This window comes from Tetrao urogallus (assembly GCF_951394365.1).
Source record: "Tetrao urogallus genome assembly, chromosome: 9".
Lineage (NCBI taxonomy): Eukaryota > Metazoa > Chordata > Aves > Galliformes > Phasianidae > Tetrao > Tetrao urogallus.
In genome coordinates, this window is record NC_136822.1 from 23,360,882 (window position 1) to 23,379,032 (window position 18,151).

An 18,151-nucleotide genomic window follows, 5' to 3' on the forward strand; every position below is an offset into this window, starting at 1 on the left:
GTGGCATGATGGTGGCAATGCACACAAGGAAGAGAGAGTTTTCCTAACCCATGTAGGTACAGCTACTTCATCTTTACTTGCCAAGATAGTATCACTACTGTTTGTTTTAAAAACAGTATCACATTACAGATTGTTCTTCAGTAACCAGAATACAGATTCTCTTAGCTCCATTCTGCAGGTACTTCTTCCAGCAGCAACCTGGCACTTGATTACATACTCTGTTCAAAATTACAGAACTAGAAGCTGTACATTTGTTAATGATAGCTAGAATGGAATGAACAAAGTTTGGTTATTTTAGATTGCTCCAAAGATCTCTTTTTTATTTTCTCAAGAGTTTACAAAAAAACCAGAAAAGCATGACAAGTTTTTATTTTTGCATGAAGATTTCAAGTAACAGAAAAACTCAGTTTACTAAGCCTGAAGAATACAGAACTGAACAAATGCATTCTGCCATGCTGTAGGCACTATGTGTAAAAACCTGGTCAAAACATCAGTGCAATTGTGACTAGAAGATCAAAGCAGTGCTATTACTGTTATCTCTCACTAATGGTAAAGCAGAATGGCAATCATTTTGTGTATGAGCAATCTCACAAATCACATTTTAGACCTAAAATAGCAAGCAAAGGAGTCATTGCTAATCACCTTAATGAGCTAAGGTGCAAACCCAGTTTCAATTAATACATTGAGCCAGCTGATCACAACATAAGGAAAATGTAGTTGAAACCCCCTTTTTTTTTTTAGTTACTAGGCAGTTACAATTGGCCCAAGGAATTCTGCTTCCTAGCTCTTGCTTAATCTGTACTAAAGCACTGTCTTTATCTGTAGCACTGCAGAGGCCTTCAGCCAAGAATTTTTTCCATCAAGCTACTCGCAAGCATAATTGTCCATCATCTACAACCTTTCCTAGCTGTTAGTTCTGGAACAAGTCCTTGTAGTGCCAGTGTTTGAAAATGGCACTTCTACTGAAGGTAGGAGTCCAGTTTCTTCTTGATGTTATCAAAAGAATCCACTCCCATGTAGTCAGCTTGGCCTTGTTCCCACCGAGCCTTGCGTTCTTCTGAAGATATGGTTGGTAATACTGGTGGTGGTGGTGCCGATACCGACATATGGGACACTGCCTCTGTAACCTCTGCCTAAAATAAAAGGCAGAGTAAAAAATACAGACAGATTTTGCATACTTTAAGCAAGCAACAGGCCACATAAGAGGGCAACCAAGTAGATGTTCTCATGCATAGCACCAAGCATCACCAACAAGCAGGGACTGTGCAGCTTTCCTAGCAAAATAAAGCAGAGTAACAAATCATTCAAGGAAAGAGGTGGGGGAGGGAGGGTCAGGGGTTTAGTTCTTCATACCTCTCTACAAAAGCCACAAGAGAAAGCCAGAGTATAGATCAAGCCTGATAGCTGCAAACAGTTCATTAGAAAAAGTTTAAGAAATAGAGCACATCTCCAAAGTTCTGTAACTTCAGGCTGAGAAGGATTAAAAACTTGAATCAGTCACTGTACTAATCTGACACTAAAGTTTGCAGACATACTACTGAATTCTGTTTAAGAACTAGAATAAGCAGCATTATTTTGGTTTTGCAAGTATCAAGACTTATTACTGCAAATCTATTTAAGTAACCTATTCTCTAATTATTGCAGGCCTACCTAGGTAGGCTGTACCATGCAAGACTGCAAGTGTATACTGCATGCTCAACTGGGGGTTCTCATGTTTGAATAGCTGCAGCACATTAAGGATGGGTTTACTGAAGTTACTACACTGTCATTTCTGGTGCATCATTCTGCACTTAATTTTAAGCATAGCAATCAACTATGCTCAAGACCACTTAATATTCTTCTAATCTGTATTATTCTTTATTCCAGAAATGAAAGAAGAAAAAAAAACAAGAATCTCTGTATCTCACTAACTAATCCACACCCATGCTTTCAGTTGCACAGGAGGGGAAACAAGTGAGATCACACAAAGTCTATTCTGTTTGCATAGGTAGTTTCCACAAGAATATTAAGATACATACCATGTTTGCACTTGTGGTATTTTCTTCATCAACTTCTTTCTGTTCTAGTAAGGGTAAAATATTAACTGTATAGGTATCCCACCACATGTTGAGGAATTCTGGGTGAACAATTTTAGGGTCATTGATATTGCCTTCTACACTTTTTGTTCTGGAGTCATACGTATAGTTCCATGGCTTTGTGCTTCCCAGAAAATGCACCACTTTAGTACTTGAACCAAATCTGTTGGAAAGAGAAAGTCAGAACCCATAATTTGGAAGTATCTAGAAAACAAGTGCTTTGACTATCAGACAAGAAAAATTAACCTGTGTTTTTGTAAGTATCCAGAAAATAGAAACAGGAATATATTTAGGAGACTAAACACTAAAGGTAGGATTGTCAATGCCTACTGGGGCTGAAAGCATCACTACTTAAAATGCAAACAATTCTACATTACACAGGTCAGAATACAGCTTAAACCTAATGAACTATTGAAGTACTTACAGCCAACTCTTTAGGTAGTGATGATCACAGCTCAGGAGACAGCAGTCTCAAGCAGCCACTGCAATCAGAACTAGTTTTAAAAGTGAAAGAAAGTCTACTGCAAAGTCAGTGATCCAGCTAGCTAAGCATTACAAGCATTATATAGTCAGTGTATTAGAGAAACCCTAAATCTTTCCATAGAAGGGAACACCAGAAGGGCCTTCTACAAGAAGGCTGCCTCTGCAAAATAAAGCCTTTTATAATCAAGGCATTTCAGAACTTCTGATCTCACTGCAAAGTCTTGCTAGAAAGCCAACCATTACTTATTTTAATAACAAAAAATAGGATTTAGTAAGTTTCTTGAGCTATCTTAACTCCCATTTCAATATAGGCATCAAGCTTTGTTCCAACTGTTACCACTATGTTCTTTTTGCATTATGAATATTAATATTAATGAGAATATTAATATTAATTAATAATAATATTAATGAGATCCATCTCCTGCAGTAAAGAACTTAAAAGATACAGCATTTATTCCATTATTCTACAAAGTTTGCTCTGAAAGTAATGCCTCCTATTTATTTCCATGGAAACTACATCAGCTATGAAGAACACAATAACAGTATTGCACAGAATTATCAGCTACAAAACACTTTTTCAACACTGTCACCACCACTCACTATGCATTTTTGCCAGCAATAAGAGCCTGCATGCCACGCTTGCAAAAATCTGCATGGCTGTCCAGAACTCAGCTAGTCTTTCACAAATCTGTTGCCACTGCTGAAATGCACCACCCACTGCCTCAATGTGCTGATATCCACTGTTTGGTTTCCATAAATATTCAGTGAGCATAATGGATGTCAATGGGTACCATTATTTCCCCATATGGAGCAATTCAATTCCATACCTTTGCTTCATCCGCACTTCCATATCAGACACCATTCTGTCAGACTGCCCCTCTGCTACCATATGTCACATGGCAACAAAAATCTAATGGAACACTGGTTCAGCCACTACTGCCGTACCACCAACATCTACCTCTGGTGTCATGGGCCAAAATAAAATTGCAGGCATTACTTTCAGGGGAGCCCTCATATAATTCCAGAAATAGAGTTTACCTTGAGTCAGTTTTGGGAATTCTCTAGTAACAGCAACTGTTTGTGTCAAGTTAGGATTTCCTTTAAGAAGGATAATACCAAACAGCTTTGTCTAATAACTTTTTAATTAAGCATATTCTGGTCATCTTGACTAGGATTTGGATATTTGAGTTCTTCTACATAGAGGCTGCACAGGTACATTTCAAATACTTGAAAATATACAAAACAAAGCAATATGCATTGCTACTGTGAAATACTTGACTATTCCCAATGTTTCAAACACAGCTGATTCTGAATGAAAACCCATGCACGTGTGAAACTGTCTAGAATTGCAATAATTGCAAGCAAACAACCTGCCTGGAGGAGGTCATTTCCCAAGCTCTAACCTTAAAACTCACATGTCAAGATTCAGCTTAGCAGGGCTACCTCAGTTATTAGTTGTGACACCACTATCTAGTTTTCTTCATCTTAGGCTACTGTCACTCTGAAGAAACTTGTCATTGTTTAAAATCAAGGCTACTTGAAGTTTTGTGTTACACTGTTTCTGCAAATGAAGTGTATTCTTAGTATTCCTTCCACTGAAGACATGTACAAGAAATGACAGATGCCAGACTTCCAGGATATCTTCAGTATCTGCTTTCTAGATCCGGTACTTTCTTTGATATTTAAGCTGAACTGTTAGAAAGCTTTGCGTCTACACTTGTCAGAGCAACTAATCTTTCTTTCCTCATCTCTCATAAAAGACAATGTTTTGAAGTTAGACACCATTTGTCCTAAGTTGGCAATTTCCACTGGTGAAGGGATTACCGATACCTGCTGTGAAATTTAGTCTTGCTGTACAATGCTACAAATGCTACTCTGCTATTGATATCAGTACATTAAAATTTCAGTCTATGTCAACTGATGATTACTGAGTAACTGCTGATCTAACCAAGAGAAGTTGTTCCACGTGCTAAAAAGAATGTTCTACTTAAAAGGGCTGTCCTTCCAGCGTAATAGTTTCTGAAGGTCTCCTGAGTTCAGCTAGGCAACTGATTGAATCAGTTATACAGAATCTTTGTCAGGAGCACCCAGTTCAATAAGTCCATTCTGGTGACAAGATCATTTGTAAATTTAAGGTTATGTGACTACGAAGCAAGCAGCCATGAAAAGAACACATTTTTACAATAGATGTTAGCTTATCAAATGTTACTGAACTACTTAGTCATTCTCAGGCTTGCATGTATTTCTTTAAATAAGTACTCCACTTTTAGCATGACAGTATTTCAGATGCTGTTCTGATCACAAGACATAGTTTGATCTTGAGCCAGCACAGTCCTGCTTATGCTAGCTGCTGCTTTAGACACTAATAGCTTCATGCCATTCAAAGATCAGATTGTTTTCACGCAATTGGTACTTCCCCCCTCCCCCAGCATTCACAGCTCTTAATGAATATGGGTTTGGGTGTAACATTACAGCTTGCTTTTCCTGCTGTCCCCTTTCCTTCTGTCTGTTTTAGCAGAGTGACCTTGCCACCACCGGAGTATTTACTCGCAAGCCTAATTTACTACTGTTAAGGAAGAGTCAGCTTCTTCCTTATGCTGGAAGTATACAATAATATATTGTCTTTGTTCCCTTTTACTATTGGGGAACTCAGATCTAGAAAGAATCTTGGGTGAGAATTCTAGCTCTATGCAAGTCTTTTTTCACTACGTTTAAGTGAACGTTTGATAAGAGTATTTAACAACTGGTAGTTAATCTAAGTAATTTGAGTGATTAAGGCAAATTATCTAGACAGGAACAATATCAACAATTACATGTTGATGTTCAGCTTAAGATGACTCAAGAGCTATTGTCTTTGGCTAGAGCTCCAACAAGCAGTATCCAGTATTGGAGCTCTGATTCTCCCTTCTGCAGGTGAGCTGTTAAACGTGCTTACTCTGAATCCATGTTAACATTACACTGGGAGTCAGTGATTTAAGTTACCAGTACAGTTTACAATGCTCATCTTTCATCAAATGATGATTCATTTAATTACTAGAAATTCAGCTTATTTTTTTTAAAGGGTAGAACCATACACAGTATATTAAATCACAACAGTGGACTCCATTTAGAAAAACCTTTCAAGTTCACATCGTTCATTACGTTACAAGACATTAGTTTATATATGCTCTAAAAATCTTCTTAGAATTTTGAACTTACGCTTTAAATGCTGGAAGGTAAGAGTATACAGAAGTGCTGCTCAAATTATAAATAAATGGTAGATGTTTGTTCATATCTGTTGTTGCCCAGCTGCTGAAGAAGGTGTTTAATAACCCCTGGTCTGCACCTGAAAGAGAATGCATTAGTAGGCGACAAGCATTATTCAAATGTTTTAGAATCTTCTCAATCTACTCCACCAATCCTTCCTAATTAAGGAGCTGATAATGTAGTTTGTCAGGTACAGTAGGCATTTGGCAGCGAGCACTACAGTTTGTTTGTAAACAATCCTGTAAGCCTTGCAGTCTTTGAAAATTTGAAAAAAATGCAAACAATGAAAAAGGTAGTGCGTGAGGTTACTTTTCTTACCTAAAAGACCATGAGTTGCTCACAAACCCTGCCATTCAGTCTTTTGCAGTGCAGCTTCAAGCAATGTAAGGCAGCAGAAAAAAGGATTTGACAACTGGGTCCTGTAGATCTTCAGGAAAGCTGTAGTTCAGATGTTCAAGTGACCACCATTAGTTTTATTACTTATGCTTACAGATACATGACCAAGGCCTTGGGGCTGGACTCAAGGTATCAGTGGTCTTTTAGACCTGCAACCTCAGGCGTACCTAGCTACATTGTAATCTGGCAAGGAAAGCACATTCTGTCTCAGTGACAGCACTAATAAAACTTAAATCCATGCAATAGAAGTTCCTAGCTCTGCCATATAAAGCCACCAATTAACCCTTACGTGAGGACAGCCGTGTACATCATGACCAAAGGTACAGTGTTGGAATGGCTCACCTATCAGTTTGCAAGCAGAAGTTGTAATGAAGTCAGTGAGTTTGAAGTTGTTTGGTATGCCAGTAGTAGGGTAGTTAAAAATATAGCTCCTGCCCCAAAGTAGGTCATTTGACAAGGAGCTACTGAGAAGTAAAAACTACATATTTATTGCAGGGAATATACTTAGATTAAGTATATTCAACAATTTCAGCTATACTTTCTCTCACAAATCAAACTTGTGAGGGATTTTTCAATCTCATTTGCTGTTTTCACCTATAACTGCATTCACAAGTAGCACTGCTAAACAGCAGAAACATAGCAAAACACATAAATAAAACATATAAAACATATACCATCCCTTAATCTTTTATTTTCTGAAGCACTCAGTTTCTGCTGACTCAGGAAAAGATGATTTTGTTTTGGGTTTTTTTTTTTTTTTTAATTGCCTACAATTAAGTACAGGGTAGTACTAAAGTTTACATCCTCAGTGTAGTTTGAGAAAAATCTGCTTTTTGTGATTAAAATATCTATATTGATCATGCACTTAGACTTACAGGAGATACAGTGACAAACAAGTTCTAAGTGTCCTGTTACAGCAGTCAATATATGTGAAGATTGGAGAGCAAGACACTGCCTACAGACTCAGATCAGTAATTTCAAACCTTTGACTTTCCTCTCAACCCCTAAAGATGCAAAGCACTTTTGAACAAGTTCCCTATTGCAAGAGAGCAAAGTCAAAGGAACTGGACAAGTTCCCTGGTCTTTACTCAGTTATATAACATTTAAACTTCTGATTTAGCATATGTATTCATAACACTAGGTTCTAAACCAAACTAAGCCTTGGTGGCCCTCTCAGAAGAGGTAGCTTGTGACTAAAGGGTAGCAACAGTGTATTTAACTTACTCTACCTGACTTTATCACTCAGACTTGCTCCACACACTCAGCTTTTTTTTTCAGTTTGCATGCATTTGTGCCAAAGCAGCCACTGAAATCAAAGTTTAGCTGTCCTAGTTCAGACTTCAGCGGTAGTCTTCTACAAATCGGCCCTTAAACATAAGGTAAGAGAGTCAGGCAGTATTTATACTCTCCACATATCTACAGGTAGTTCTGCTGCATGTCTTTTTATGAAAAAACAACTGTTTCAGATCCCAGAGTAAAAAGTCAGACTATTCTGCAGTAATATCAGTTGTTAAGGTATCAATACTATCAGAACTCTTTTAAAACCAGACTTTTTCCTCCACTAGTTCCTTATTCTCTGTTTGAGTTTCACTTTTCTAGATAAAGCAGTTGTTCTCTGTAAGTAGCTGTCATTCTACTATTCTTAGACTAAAGTATTATACATAAGAGCCATCTGTCTACTGTGGTTTATAACCACAAAATACATTAGAAGGTATTATATTTCCAGTTCATACTCCTGCAGATAGGGTGTATAAAGCTTGATTTCAATAACTTGTAGATTATGAAATTTGCATTCCTGTGCCCTGTTAAGGGCAGTGACTTCTCAGATTTTCACTTATAAGAAGTTTCCTATAAACTTTTACTAATGTCTAAGTCAATTGAAATTTAAATACTCTTTCTCCCCAAGTTCACAAGCTCAACACATCTTACACAAGTAGTAATAGTCTCCACCGTCTCATTACTCAGGTAAAACCTGAATAAGTTCAACAGCCAAATAATAAATTACAATTCTAAGAGATGGCAAATGATTAACCCACCATTTTTCCACTAAGAGCTATAACAACTGCTGCACGTAGACAACATCAAGGATGTTACATCATTACGTGGCTCTAGCTCTGAAGTCAAAAAGAACATTGTAGAAGCAGCTGTACTCTCTTAAATGATAAGGGCCTTACACCTAGAAGATGGCAATTACTAGGAGTCGAGCACAAGGCTCAGAGAAGACAAATCTCAGATGTACCTGGAACTCTTCAGTCATCTTCCTCTTTTTTAAATGCAACAATTCAGTACCATCTTACAGCTCTTGGCACACAGAACCATAGAATGGCTTGGATTGGAAGGGACCCCAAGGATCATCAAATTCCAACCCCCCTGCCACAAAAAGAAGGGCCACCAACCTCCAGATCTAGTGCTAGACCACGCTGCCCAGGGCCCCATCCAGCCTGGTCTTGAACACCTCCAGGGACAAGACCTGGAGCACCCACAGCCTCTCTGGACAGCCTGATCCAGCACCTTATCACTCTCTGAAGAACTTCCCCTTGACATCCAATCTAAAACTTCCCTCATTGAGCTTAAAACCATTCCCCCTTGTCCTACCACTATCTACTCAAGTAAAAGGTTGATTCCCCACATCCAGAAGACCAATTTACCTCCAGTGTGTGAAAGCACTCCTAGAGCTATCAACTACTGCCTTGTTAGTCATGAGGTACAGACAGATCCCTTTGTTACAGAACTAATTTTCACTAGGTTATTCACACTAAGCATCCAGCTGAGACCTATGCTCTCTAGGAGGCTGCACATAGGAACCCATGAATTAACAGAGATAATTCTGTGAAGTAGGAGTGACATCTAGAATTTTTATCCCTTACAAGTACAATTTAATGGTCTTATTACACAGTTTTCTGCAGCACTTTTTGTAAAACTTTATTTCACGCCATAGTAGCTAGATAATCAAATTTAGCAACTGAGACAAGTCTGGTTTTTTAGAAGCCTTTAACTACAACAGACTTCAAGGAATATGTGCATTTACTGCAATGGTTATAGATTGCCAAGACTAACAGGACATCAGAAGTTGGATTTTCAAGCTTAAATTTGGTACAGTGACTAATCGTTAATGACCTACATAATGGACAGCAGCTGATGCTACGCACACCATACTGGGGAAAAATCTGGTCACCATCCTATAAAGATAAGAAGCTATCACATGCATATCAAGAGACTCTCACACCTTCAAGTATGTTAAGATTCTCTGAAGCTATACTCAGGTTGTTCAGTACTACATTTTTTCATCAATTTCAGTTCACACAGCCTTGAGCACCAGAGACCTCAGAAGGGCTGAATTTAAAGTATAGTACTGCTGTTCAATTTGTTCATGCATTTACAGTACTGTTACATGTCAAAACTTAGTGTTCTGTGATTCTGCATTGCTAATGCTTATAGAAGCTACTCTCATTTGTCATTCCAGGAAATCTGAAGAAAGTAGTTCTATTATATACTGGAATATTCATCCTTCACTATGATAATGCGATTTTGTGCAATTACATTGGAGTTCAGAATTCCATCATACACAACCCCTATGAAACATATCTAGTTCCTGTGCCATCCCAACCACCATTACTATTTTGGTCTAACTTATATTGGAATACAAATTAATACATACCATCAAAGCTGCCTTTCTCTGTGGCAAACTGTAACAGCTGATTGTATGTTTCAATGGAAGGTCGGTAAACAAAAACTCCAGAATTAAAACAATCAGGCCAGCCTGGATCTGGTGCTGCAGACAACTCTTCTCTCTCAAAAAGCTCATCGATATTTGACAAAACCTAGTTGCAGGGGGGGCAAAAAATTGCTTTCTGGTTTCTAGGGTAGGAACTGGGGGTATCTTTTTTAATGGATTTTTGACATCCATCTTAAGACATGAAAGAAAATTCTCATATTGATGCTTGTCTTATGGAAGATGATACTTTATGGAGATAGTGCCCACAGACTACATGTTAAAGGGAGTTATTTAGGAATAAGTGTATGTACATTTTTAGATAGTTAGTCTAAACAGCAAAAATAGCTCCATTATCCCTCCTTCCCCTCAAAAGGAATAAAACATCACCAAAAAAAGTAATAATCCAACCAACCAACAACCCTCGTATCATGTCTCCTGGTATCTCTTTGTGACACGACCACTTACCATTGTGTCTGCATCCATGAAAACACATTTTGAAAACTGTGTCAGTTCCCAGCAGTGAAGCTTAGTTAATGTGATACCCAGCTCAGGTCTTCTCAGTAATGCTAAATGTGCTGAGTCCCCGCTATCCAGGATGTCTACCAAAATGACTTCATCAAATACTTTCTGTAGTATGTTCCTGTGGAGAGATAAGTTGTCAAGATTTATGTGGTTCCAGTATTAGACTACTTAACAGATTCCATGAACAGAAGTAAAGCAACAGGGAACCTGTCAGTATTTCTTAAGCCATCAGAAAATTGACTACACATGTGGGAATCCATAACCTTGCATGTCAGTCTCAAGGTTTCTATTTGTAACAAAGAACTAGCTGAACTCTAATCAGTTGAAAAGGAAGTTATGCAATAACACCATTCTGAATGTGACCACTAGAGCCATGTGATTAGACCCACTTGGAAAAATGTCTTTATCCAAAAAGCTTTAAGAGCTCACTTAATTGTGGCTCTATGTACAGTAGCATTTTTGCCTAGTATCATGTTTGCCTTGAGATTGATTAAGTTTTCAGGAAGCATATATTTCTTTCCCCAGGACAGATATCCAAGCTTTGCTTTGCCATCACTGCTTAATTCAATAGAAGTTTACACAGCTTAAAAATTTGAAGCATCTGTAAAGCAATTACCTATTCTATATAGCATCTGGAACACTACACAATTATCAGTACAATCTGAGACACAGAGCTTGTAAATGAGTTTTAGAACTCTGCTTTGCAAGATGTCTTTACATTGACAGTTCAGTATAGACAGCTACATCTGAATTTAAGGTGCAAGTTGTAGATAGAGAGTATGAAACTCAACCTCCACTTACATAACCAGAAAGACAGGTATTGGTTGCTAAAGGTGTTATAAGGTCACAGTACTGTGTTGCACTAATACAGTATGCACACCTGTGCAATTCATTGTGAAGCCTTGAAATCATTTAAGTTAGAACAGATATACCCCTGTTTTTATAATGACAAGGCTATTCAGCTGTCACAGAACTCTCCAGAGATTCACTCCATTTATTACTGAGCTATTATTCTCTTTATCAGTGGTCCTTTCAGAAGTTCCTCGTGTAGGAAATACTGATCGTACAGCAAGTTACTGCTCATGCAACCTGCCATCCCAACCCTTACACATGGAAAAAGTATTATATCAGTTCCATGCTGAGACTAGTTTCTAGTGAGCTTGTAAAAAGTAGCTGTCTTAATTTATCTTACCATGGTTAGACTCAAATGCCTCTTGTTTTGCTGATTTATCACACTTGATGCTACTCTTGTTCTACTCATTCTCTCATGATAGAACTTCATCTGAAGCATCTGCTAGATTTCAAGAACATTGCAATGGCACAATCTAGAATGCTTCTGTGAGATAAGTAGATACTAATTCCCCACTACCACACACATGTGTATACTGCTACTGAAGGCCTGGGCAACGCTGTGTTGTCAGACAATCCTAAGGACTACAAAAGAGCAAAGATCCAGTTAGAATATTAAGTCAAATTATAGTGCTCTAACTATTGAGTATTTTTTAACCTATCATACAAGAAAAGACACAAAACTTTCAAGTCTGAATCCCTCACAGAATTCCAGATAGTTTAGACTAATTCTCCTAAGCTTAGTTAAATTTTCAGAGTTTTGGAAAGTTACTATCAAGAAATCTAACTTTCTTCAACCTTCACATCAGCAGAAGCTGTGGCAGTTTGACATATTTAAGCAACCTTACCTCATTGGATCAGAAACCTGAGGAGTTATGAGTGCAGTCAGCTTCCTCGTTGTTCCAGACTGTTGCAAGGATGAACCAAGTACAAGTGCTCCTTTCACATAGGAATCATTTGTGGCTAGAGTCACAAAAGACTGGTCTAGAAGAAATTAACTCGGTCAAAGTTGCACAATCCACTACTTTATTCTGAGTTAAATACACTAGAAATCTAGTATTGTTAGATAGCCATGTTGAAAGATCTTTAAGACACCCCCTTTAAATCTACCCATAAGGTAAAATGAAGAACGTTACTATTGCATAGCTATACTTGCTATTAGTAACTTGACACTTGCAAAAATAGAGTAAAAAAATTAAAGACTACTGCAAGGTAAAGCCAGTTCTACTTTTCCTACAGGTTAAGTATGACATCCCAACATTAGAGAGGATCTAAAAGGTCTGGAGAGATTTATTTAGCTAATTACATGCTGTTTTTAAGCTAAACAGTATTGGAGTCAGTACGCTTGCATTTTTTTCTAAAGTTACTAACAGTACAGCTTCATAAAGCTACACTGGGTTCAGCTCTGAACCTGAAGGTAATTAGATTTTTTTTTTCATTTTCAAATGAAAGTAAACTTTGATTTAGATCATGGACAGTTTTATTGAAGATGAGTTGTTCAGCAAGAAATGGTTGCAGCTGTTTAACAAGAAAGCAAGATTTAAATGGGAAGCATCTAGTAATATGCTTAGCAATCATTTTTGCTCACAAGAGAAGTAGAGCTAGATTGTTACTATCAAGTATATAATCTATTACTTCAACAGTATTTTAAAAATATGCATCACCTTGTTGTATGTTCACTGAGGCCATATAATGCAAATTTTTGCCAAGATAGGACTGACACAGTCCAACGCGACTTCTAAACCCATTCAGTTCACCACCAGCTGTTATTACATAGTAGCCCTTTACAAGCTACAACTCTTTATGAAGAAGCATACTTTTCTCCCAAAAAATCATTTCTGACATTACAAGCAAAATATTTTCTTGCAAAGAATTTCAAAAACTGGTTTTGACATTAAAAGTTAATTTGGAAAATAACTCTTCTTTACAAAGGTTGATTAGATGAAGATGGAGAGCGAAGGCTCTGGGCACTCTGTAGCCTAAAATCAAGCATAGTACTAAGACTAAAACACTGACTGCTCTGTTTTCAGAAAGATTGCTTTTAGGGACAAGTGCTCACATCATGAGATAAGTCACGTTTTCACTAGTATCTTTTTAAATTACTGCCATCTGAATTGCTGGCAACAAACTCACATGATAATTGCCTATAAGCACAGCAAACTTGGTTTACAAACTCTAGAGGGTTTTGTTGCTGGCATGTACTTCTCTTAGCAGCACAACCAACCAGTCCCAAGAAACAGATTATGGCAGTCAATTACAAAATTTGAGAAAGCTTCTATAAATACCGGAAATCAATACTCTTTTTTCCATTTCACTTAATCTGTAGTAGTTCATATAATTCAGCAAATCCAAAGAACAATCTGCAGCCTCTTGAGAGCTTTGAAGCTTTACAAACAGCAAGTGTGTAAAATCTTAACTGGTATAAACACTCTTCTAGCAGGCATCCATGTTTATTACTGAATTTGCACACTGCTTCTCAGCTACTCAATAAATATCCATTTGCCACTATATACTGATAGAGAACTCACTACAAGTCCAGCACAGCCAAAGTATAATTATATGCCAGCAACATTTAGCTGAATTATTTCCCCCTTTCAACAGAGTAAGACATTCTTGCTACTGACAAACTAGACTTTTTGTTTAACTTTTAGCTTTCATAAACCTAAAAAAATATATCTACTGGTTAGGCAGCTTGCATGACACACACAAAGGTTTTAGTGAAAATAAAATCAATTTAACAGAGAAGTAAGAGTTAGAAATTCCCCATTATATCTCAACTGCAGTAGGATGAACTACAACTGCCTGACAGAAGAATATTCACAACTTTTAGAGCACTGAAAATCAGTGAAAATATACTATATTTAAGACTTTGAAAACTATTTCATACCTTCTCTGAAGTACATTGATAGTACAGGTACATTCATGCATTACACACAAAACCACAGCACAATCTAGGCAAGACCAGTTAGTGTTTAAAATGAAAGTTAAATCTGCAAGAGATTAGCCCACTTATCCTAACACAAAAGTTTCTCGTGTGTATAGGTTACGCTCTCACTGGAGTCATCGTTATCCCTAAAATATAGTTAGTTCTTAGCATAGCTGCAACACAACGTGAGTTACATGCATGCCTTCCTAATTATGTAGTTACAACAGCGCCCAGGAACAAGCTTCTACAAAAGAGTCTTGGCACTGCTCCCCTCCCCACGCATGTAAGAGAGCACTCTGGAAGCCCAAGCCACGATCAGCCTTCATGGGACAGCACGCAGCAGCGGACTGCTGTCTACCCCACATGTTCTATACCTGACTTGCGAGCTTTTAACTTGTTTTGGATACGAACTCCAGCACACCCAGCGTTCTCACCGCTGTTTGCCTGTTCTCCCCCTCTCTGTTATAACCTCTCGGTCCTGAGTGCAAGATTCTCAAAGGCAAGAGCATCTGAACGAGATGCGCACGGGGAAGTGAGGAGCAATGCCCTACAGCCTTCCCGATGTGAGAGAGGAATCGGCACTGCTGGCAGTTCCACCAGAAGAGCCAGAGAAATCTGACAGAAAGCAAGGCCGGCACACTCGCAGCGCAGCCGGCACGCTCGGAAGTTACGCACTGCCTGCCGCGTTTCAGGAACGGGGCTGCGCGTTCTCCGCAAGCTGCCGCACTCCGGCCGGGAGCTCCCCACGCCCCCTCGCTTCTCAGACCGCATCCCTCCAGCCGGCAGCGAGGCCTCGGAGCCGAGAGGGCGGCGCGGAGCGGGGCAGCGGCAGAAGCGTCCTCCCGGCCCGCAAGATCCCCGTCCCCACTCCTCGGGCAGCCCCAGACCGCACCGGCTGCGGCATCAGCTCGCGGCGCCTCTGCATCCTAGCGCGGATCAGGCTGAGGTCAGCAGCCCACAGCTGGCAGGGACGGCCGCCTAAAAATAGGAACCGGCGCGGCCCGCCCCAACCCCGCGACGCGGCCGGGACGCGGCTGAGGAGCGCGCCGACCCCACAGCCCCGGCCCGCGCCGCCCCTGGCCTTCACGGGTCGCAGCGCGACTGCCGCGCGCCCGCGGGAGGTGTGGCCGCGCTCACTGACCTGCCATAGTACCGGCTCCACGAAGCAGCTCAAACAAACGCAACAAACCCGCTCCGCGACCTACCCTGCGGCCACCCCTAATATAGGGGCGGGGCCGCGCGCGAGACGTCTGCGGCCGGTGGGCGGAGCCCCAGGCGTCTCCAGTGCTGCAGGGCGGGGTGTCCGCCATGACCGGCTGCGGCGGCGGCACGTCGCTCGTGCTCTGGTTTCGGCACGCACGTGCGGGGTCGGCGGTGACCGCCTTCAGGATGGCGTGCGGAGCGATCCTCGTGCCTTCCCTTGGTGTGCTGTTGGCCGAGCTGTCCTTGAAAGCACTCCGCTGTGCGGACGGAGGTGACACCAAAGGCTTGGGCGGCGCTGCAGGCTGCCTGAACGTTACTGATGCTGTTGACAGCTCTCTCTCCCCCAGGGCAGCGTGTGTCAGCGGGCAGACTGTGTATTTATTTCATACCTGGGGTTCCATCCTTGCAGAAATGTAAGCTGTACCTCTTTGGTAGGTAATGGAGAGTACAGTCTCCTGTATCTGCTAAATTTACATCTTCAGGAAGAAAGGGCTATCTACAATAGTTCTGTGTCTCCTGAGGACATCAGAACTTCGTATCCACGCGCATGGCCTCACCAGTGCCATCGCCTCTTACCAGCTGGCAGCACTTCACCTAATGCAGACCATGATACCCACATCTTTGCACAAGGGCATGGTGCAAACTGTGCATCAACAGAATCCCAAGGTCCTCTCCTGTAATCTGTTGCTCATGGCGGGGATGTGTCTCAGCTCTGTCACTCAATACTTCGAGGGAAACCTGTCAGGAACGGGATTCTTTTCTAACCTGAAGCGGCTGACAGTTTGTCGTGCATGGATTTAAAAACTAAACAAATCCTCAAGTGCAAGCTGATGAAAAGTCCCACCTCTTGCAAATTTCCCAGATTTGGATGATTATGTTTGAGGTGAAACAGTTTTTGTAAACCCTTCCTCAAAAACAAATTGCTTGCTTTAATAAACGCTAAAATCAGGGAAACATTCCTTGACCACTATAGTGGAAATGCTGAGTCATGGCCTGAACCACTGAGCACCTGGTGGAAGGCAGGGCCAACCCAGTGCACCTGAGCGACTGGAAGGGGTACAGCCAGGATCCATCCCCTCCCAGACCTCATTTAATGGCTGGCAGTGGAGGTGAGAATATTTTACTTGAGATCTTTGCTCATTTATTTTAAATGGCAAGAGAATTTGGAGGATAGCTAACATAAAGCAACAGTGATGTTGCTTGGAATTTCATTTCATTCATTCAAACCCTGGTCATTTCTATGTGACAGGACTGTACAAAACGTCAGCAATACAGATCTCTGAACTGCTTTCTCACCTATCTTTCTGACAATTATTTCTTGATCATCTAACAGCAGAATGTGTGCGTTCTTGCATTCTTGATGTAAGTAGACTTGAGGAGTGGAGTTTTATCTTAGGATGCTCAGGGTTGCACAAGAAAAGGGCTATTAGTCAATGCTACAAGAGTTTGATCAGATGTCTATGTTATCAGCTTCATTGCAGTGCAAAGCAGTGGTCTCTAGGTGTTAAATCCCACTTCCTTCTAAAATCAATGTTATGTATGCTTCAGGATGGAGGTTTTGTCACTGTGGAAAAATATATAGGTTGGACACAAAAAAAAGAGAGAGATCTGATGAACAATTAAAAGAGTGATAGAAAGCTGAGTCAGCCTTGCCACACAGACTGATGTTCTATAGTACTGTAGATTCCAATTAAGGAATGGATAATCATGTTTTCTTTTGGAAAACTGCAGAAAACAACTGTTTTCTGTGCAACATTTACAGTGTCTATATGAGATACACTGGGTACATTTGCCATCTCAGATGTATCATTCCGAGTAAATGCCATTGTGTTAAAAGCTTGATCTTTACATTTATTCTTCATTGTAGTTACAGCAGCTGTCAAGTGTAACTGTCTTGCAACATATGCCTTATGAAACAGGTCTCTTAAAACTTTTGGGTTTTTGTTAGGAAGCTGGGCATAATACACATGACAACATCATATTTTGTGAATTGAGCTCCATGTATCAGTCAAGGCTCAGTGTTGATTTTCTAGCTGCGTAGTTTATTCAAACAATAGCATTATTTGTACTGTGCAAACACTGAAACAACATTGCATGCTCTCTGCACTGTATAGCCTGGTTATTTTGTCATTGTCTCTTACCGGCATATTCACCAATGTTTCCCCACAGTTTCTAGAATGTTCACAGTCCTGGTGAAGCAGTTCTGTTCCCCGGGCTGGGTAAAGCAATCATGTTACATAGGCCCGTGTATGGGAACTGTTGATCATGGCCTGAACCTCTCATTGACCACCTGAGGCAAGCACTGAGTCATCCACGGAGCACAGGTGAAGGCAACTCCACCAGAAGTGGTGGAGCCTGGCTGCAACTCTCCTAGATCCCATTTAAGTGCTGACTGCCACTGAGGAAGGACCTGTGTCTGGAGATTGCTCCTTGTGGAGTTTCACTGTGAGCCTATGACAGTAGTGAGCATTTCTATTTATTCTGATTGTTTTTCTACTGTGGTGATCTTACTAAGCCTGACTTCCCTGTACCTATTGGTTGTACAATTGTACACCCATTGATTGTATGGGCACCTCTTTCCTTATATTAGTTGTTTGTAGAAAGGTAGATTTAATTATAGGTAGTAGTAGTTAGGGGGGTAGGATGGTATGGATGCTTGGTTATTTGTTTTAAAAACCACAATTGGTGTGATAAGAAGGCCTGGGCTATACTTGCTAGTGACTTCATGTTTTGATA

General features: G+C 40.2%; 1 protein-coding gene across 1 annotated transcript; it reads right to left on the bottom strand.

The window, feature by feature from the left end:
- Nucleotides 1–959: 959 nt before the first annotated feature.
- On the bottom strand, nt 960–14,189 carry GYG1 (glycogenin 1; the record flags this gene model as incomplete). Its single annotated transcript, XM_079539660.1, has 8 exons — nt 960–1,133; nt 1,354–1,404; nt 2,019–2,238; nt 5,757–5,883; nt 9,859–10,021; nt 10,381–10,555; nt 12,135–12,270; nt 14,174–14,189. 8 exons carry the CDS (start codon nt 14,187–14,189, stop codon nt 960–962), a joined length of 1,062 nt encoding a protein of 353 aa, XP_079395786.1.
- Nucleotides 14,190–18,151: the final 3,962 nt, after the last annotated feature.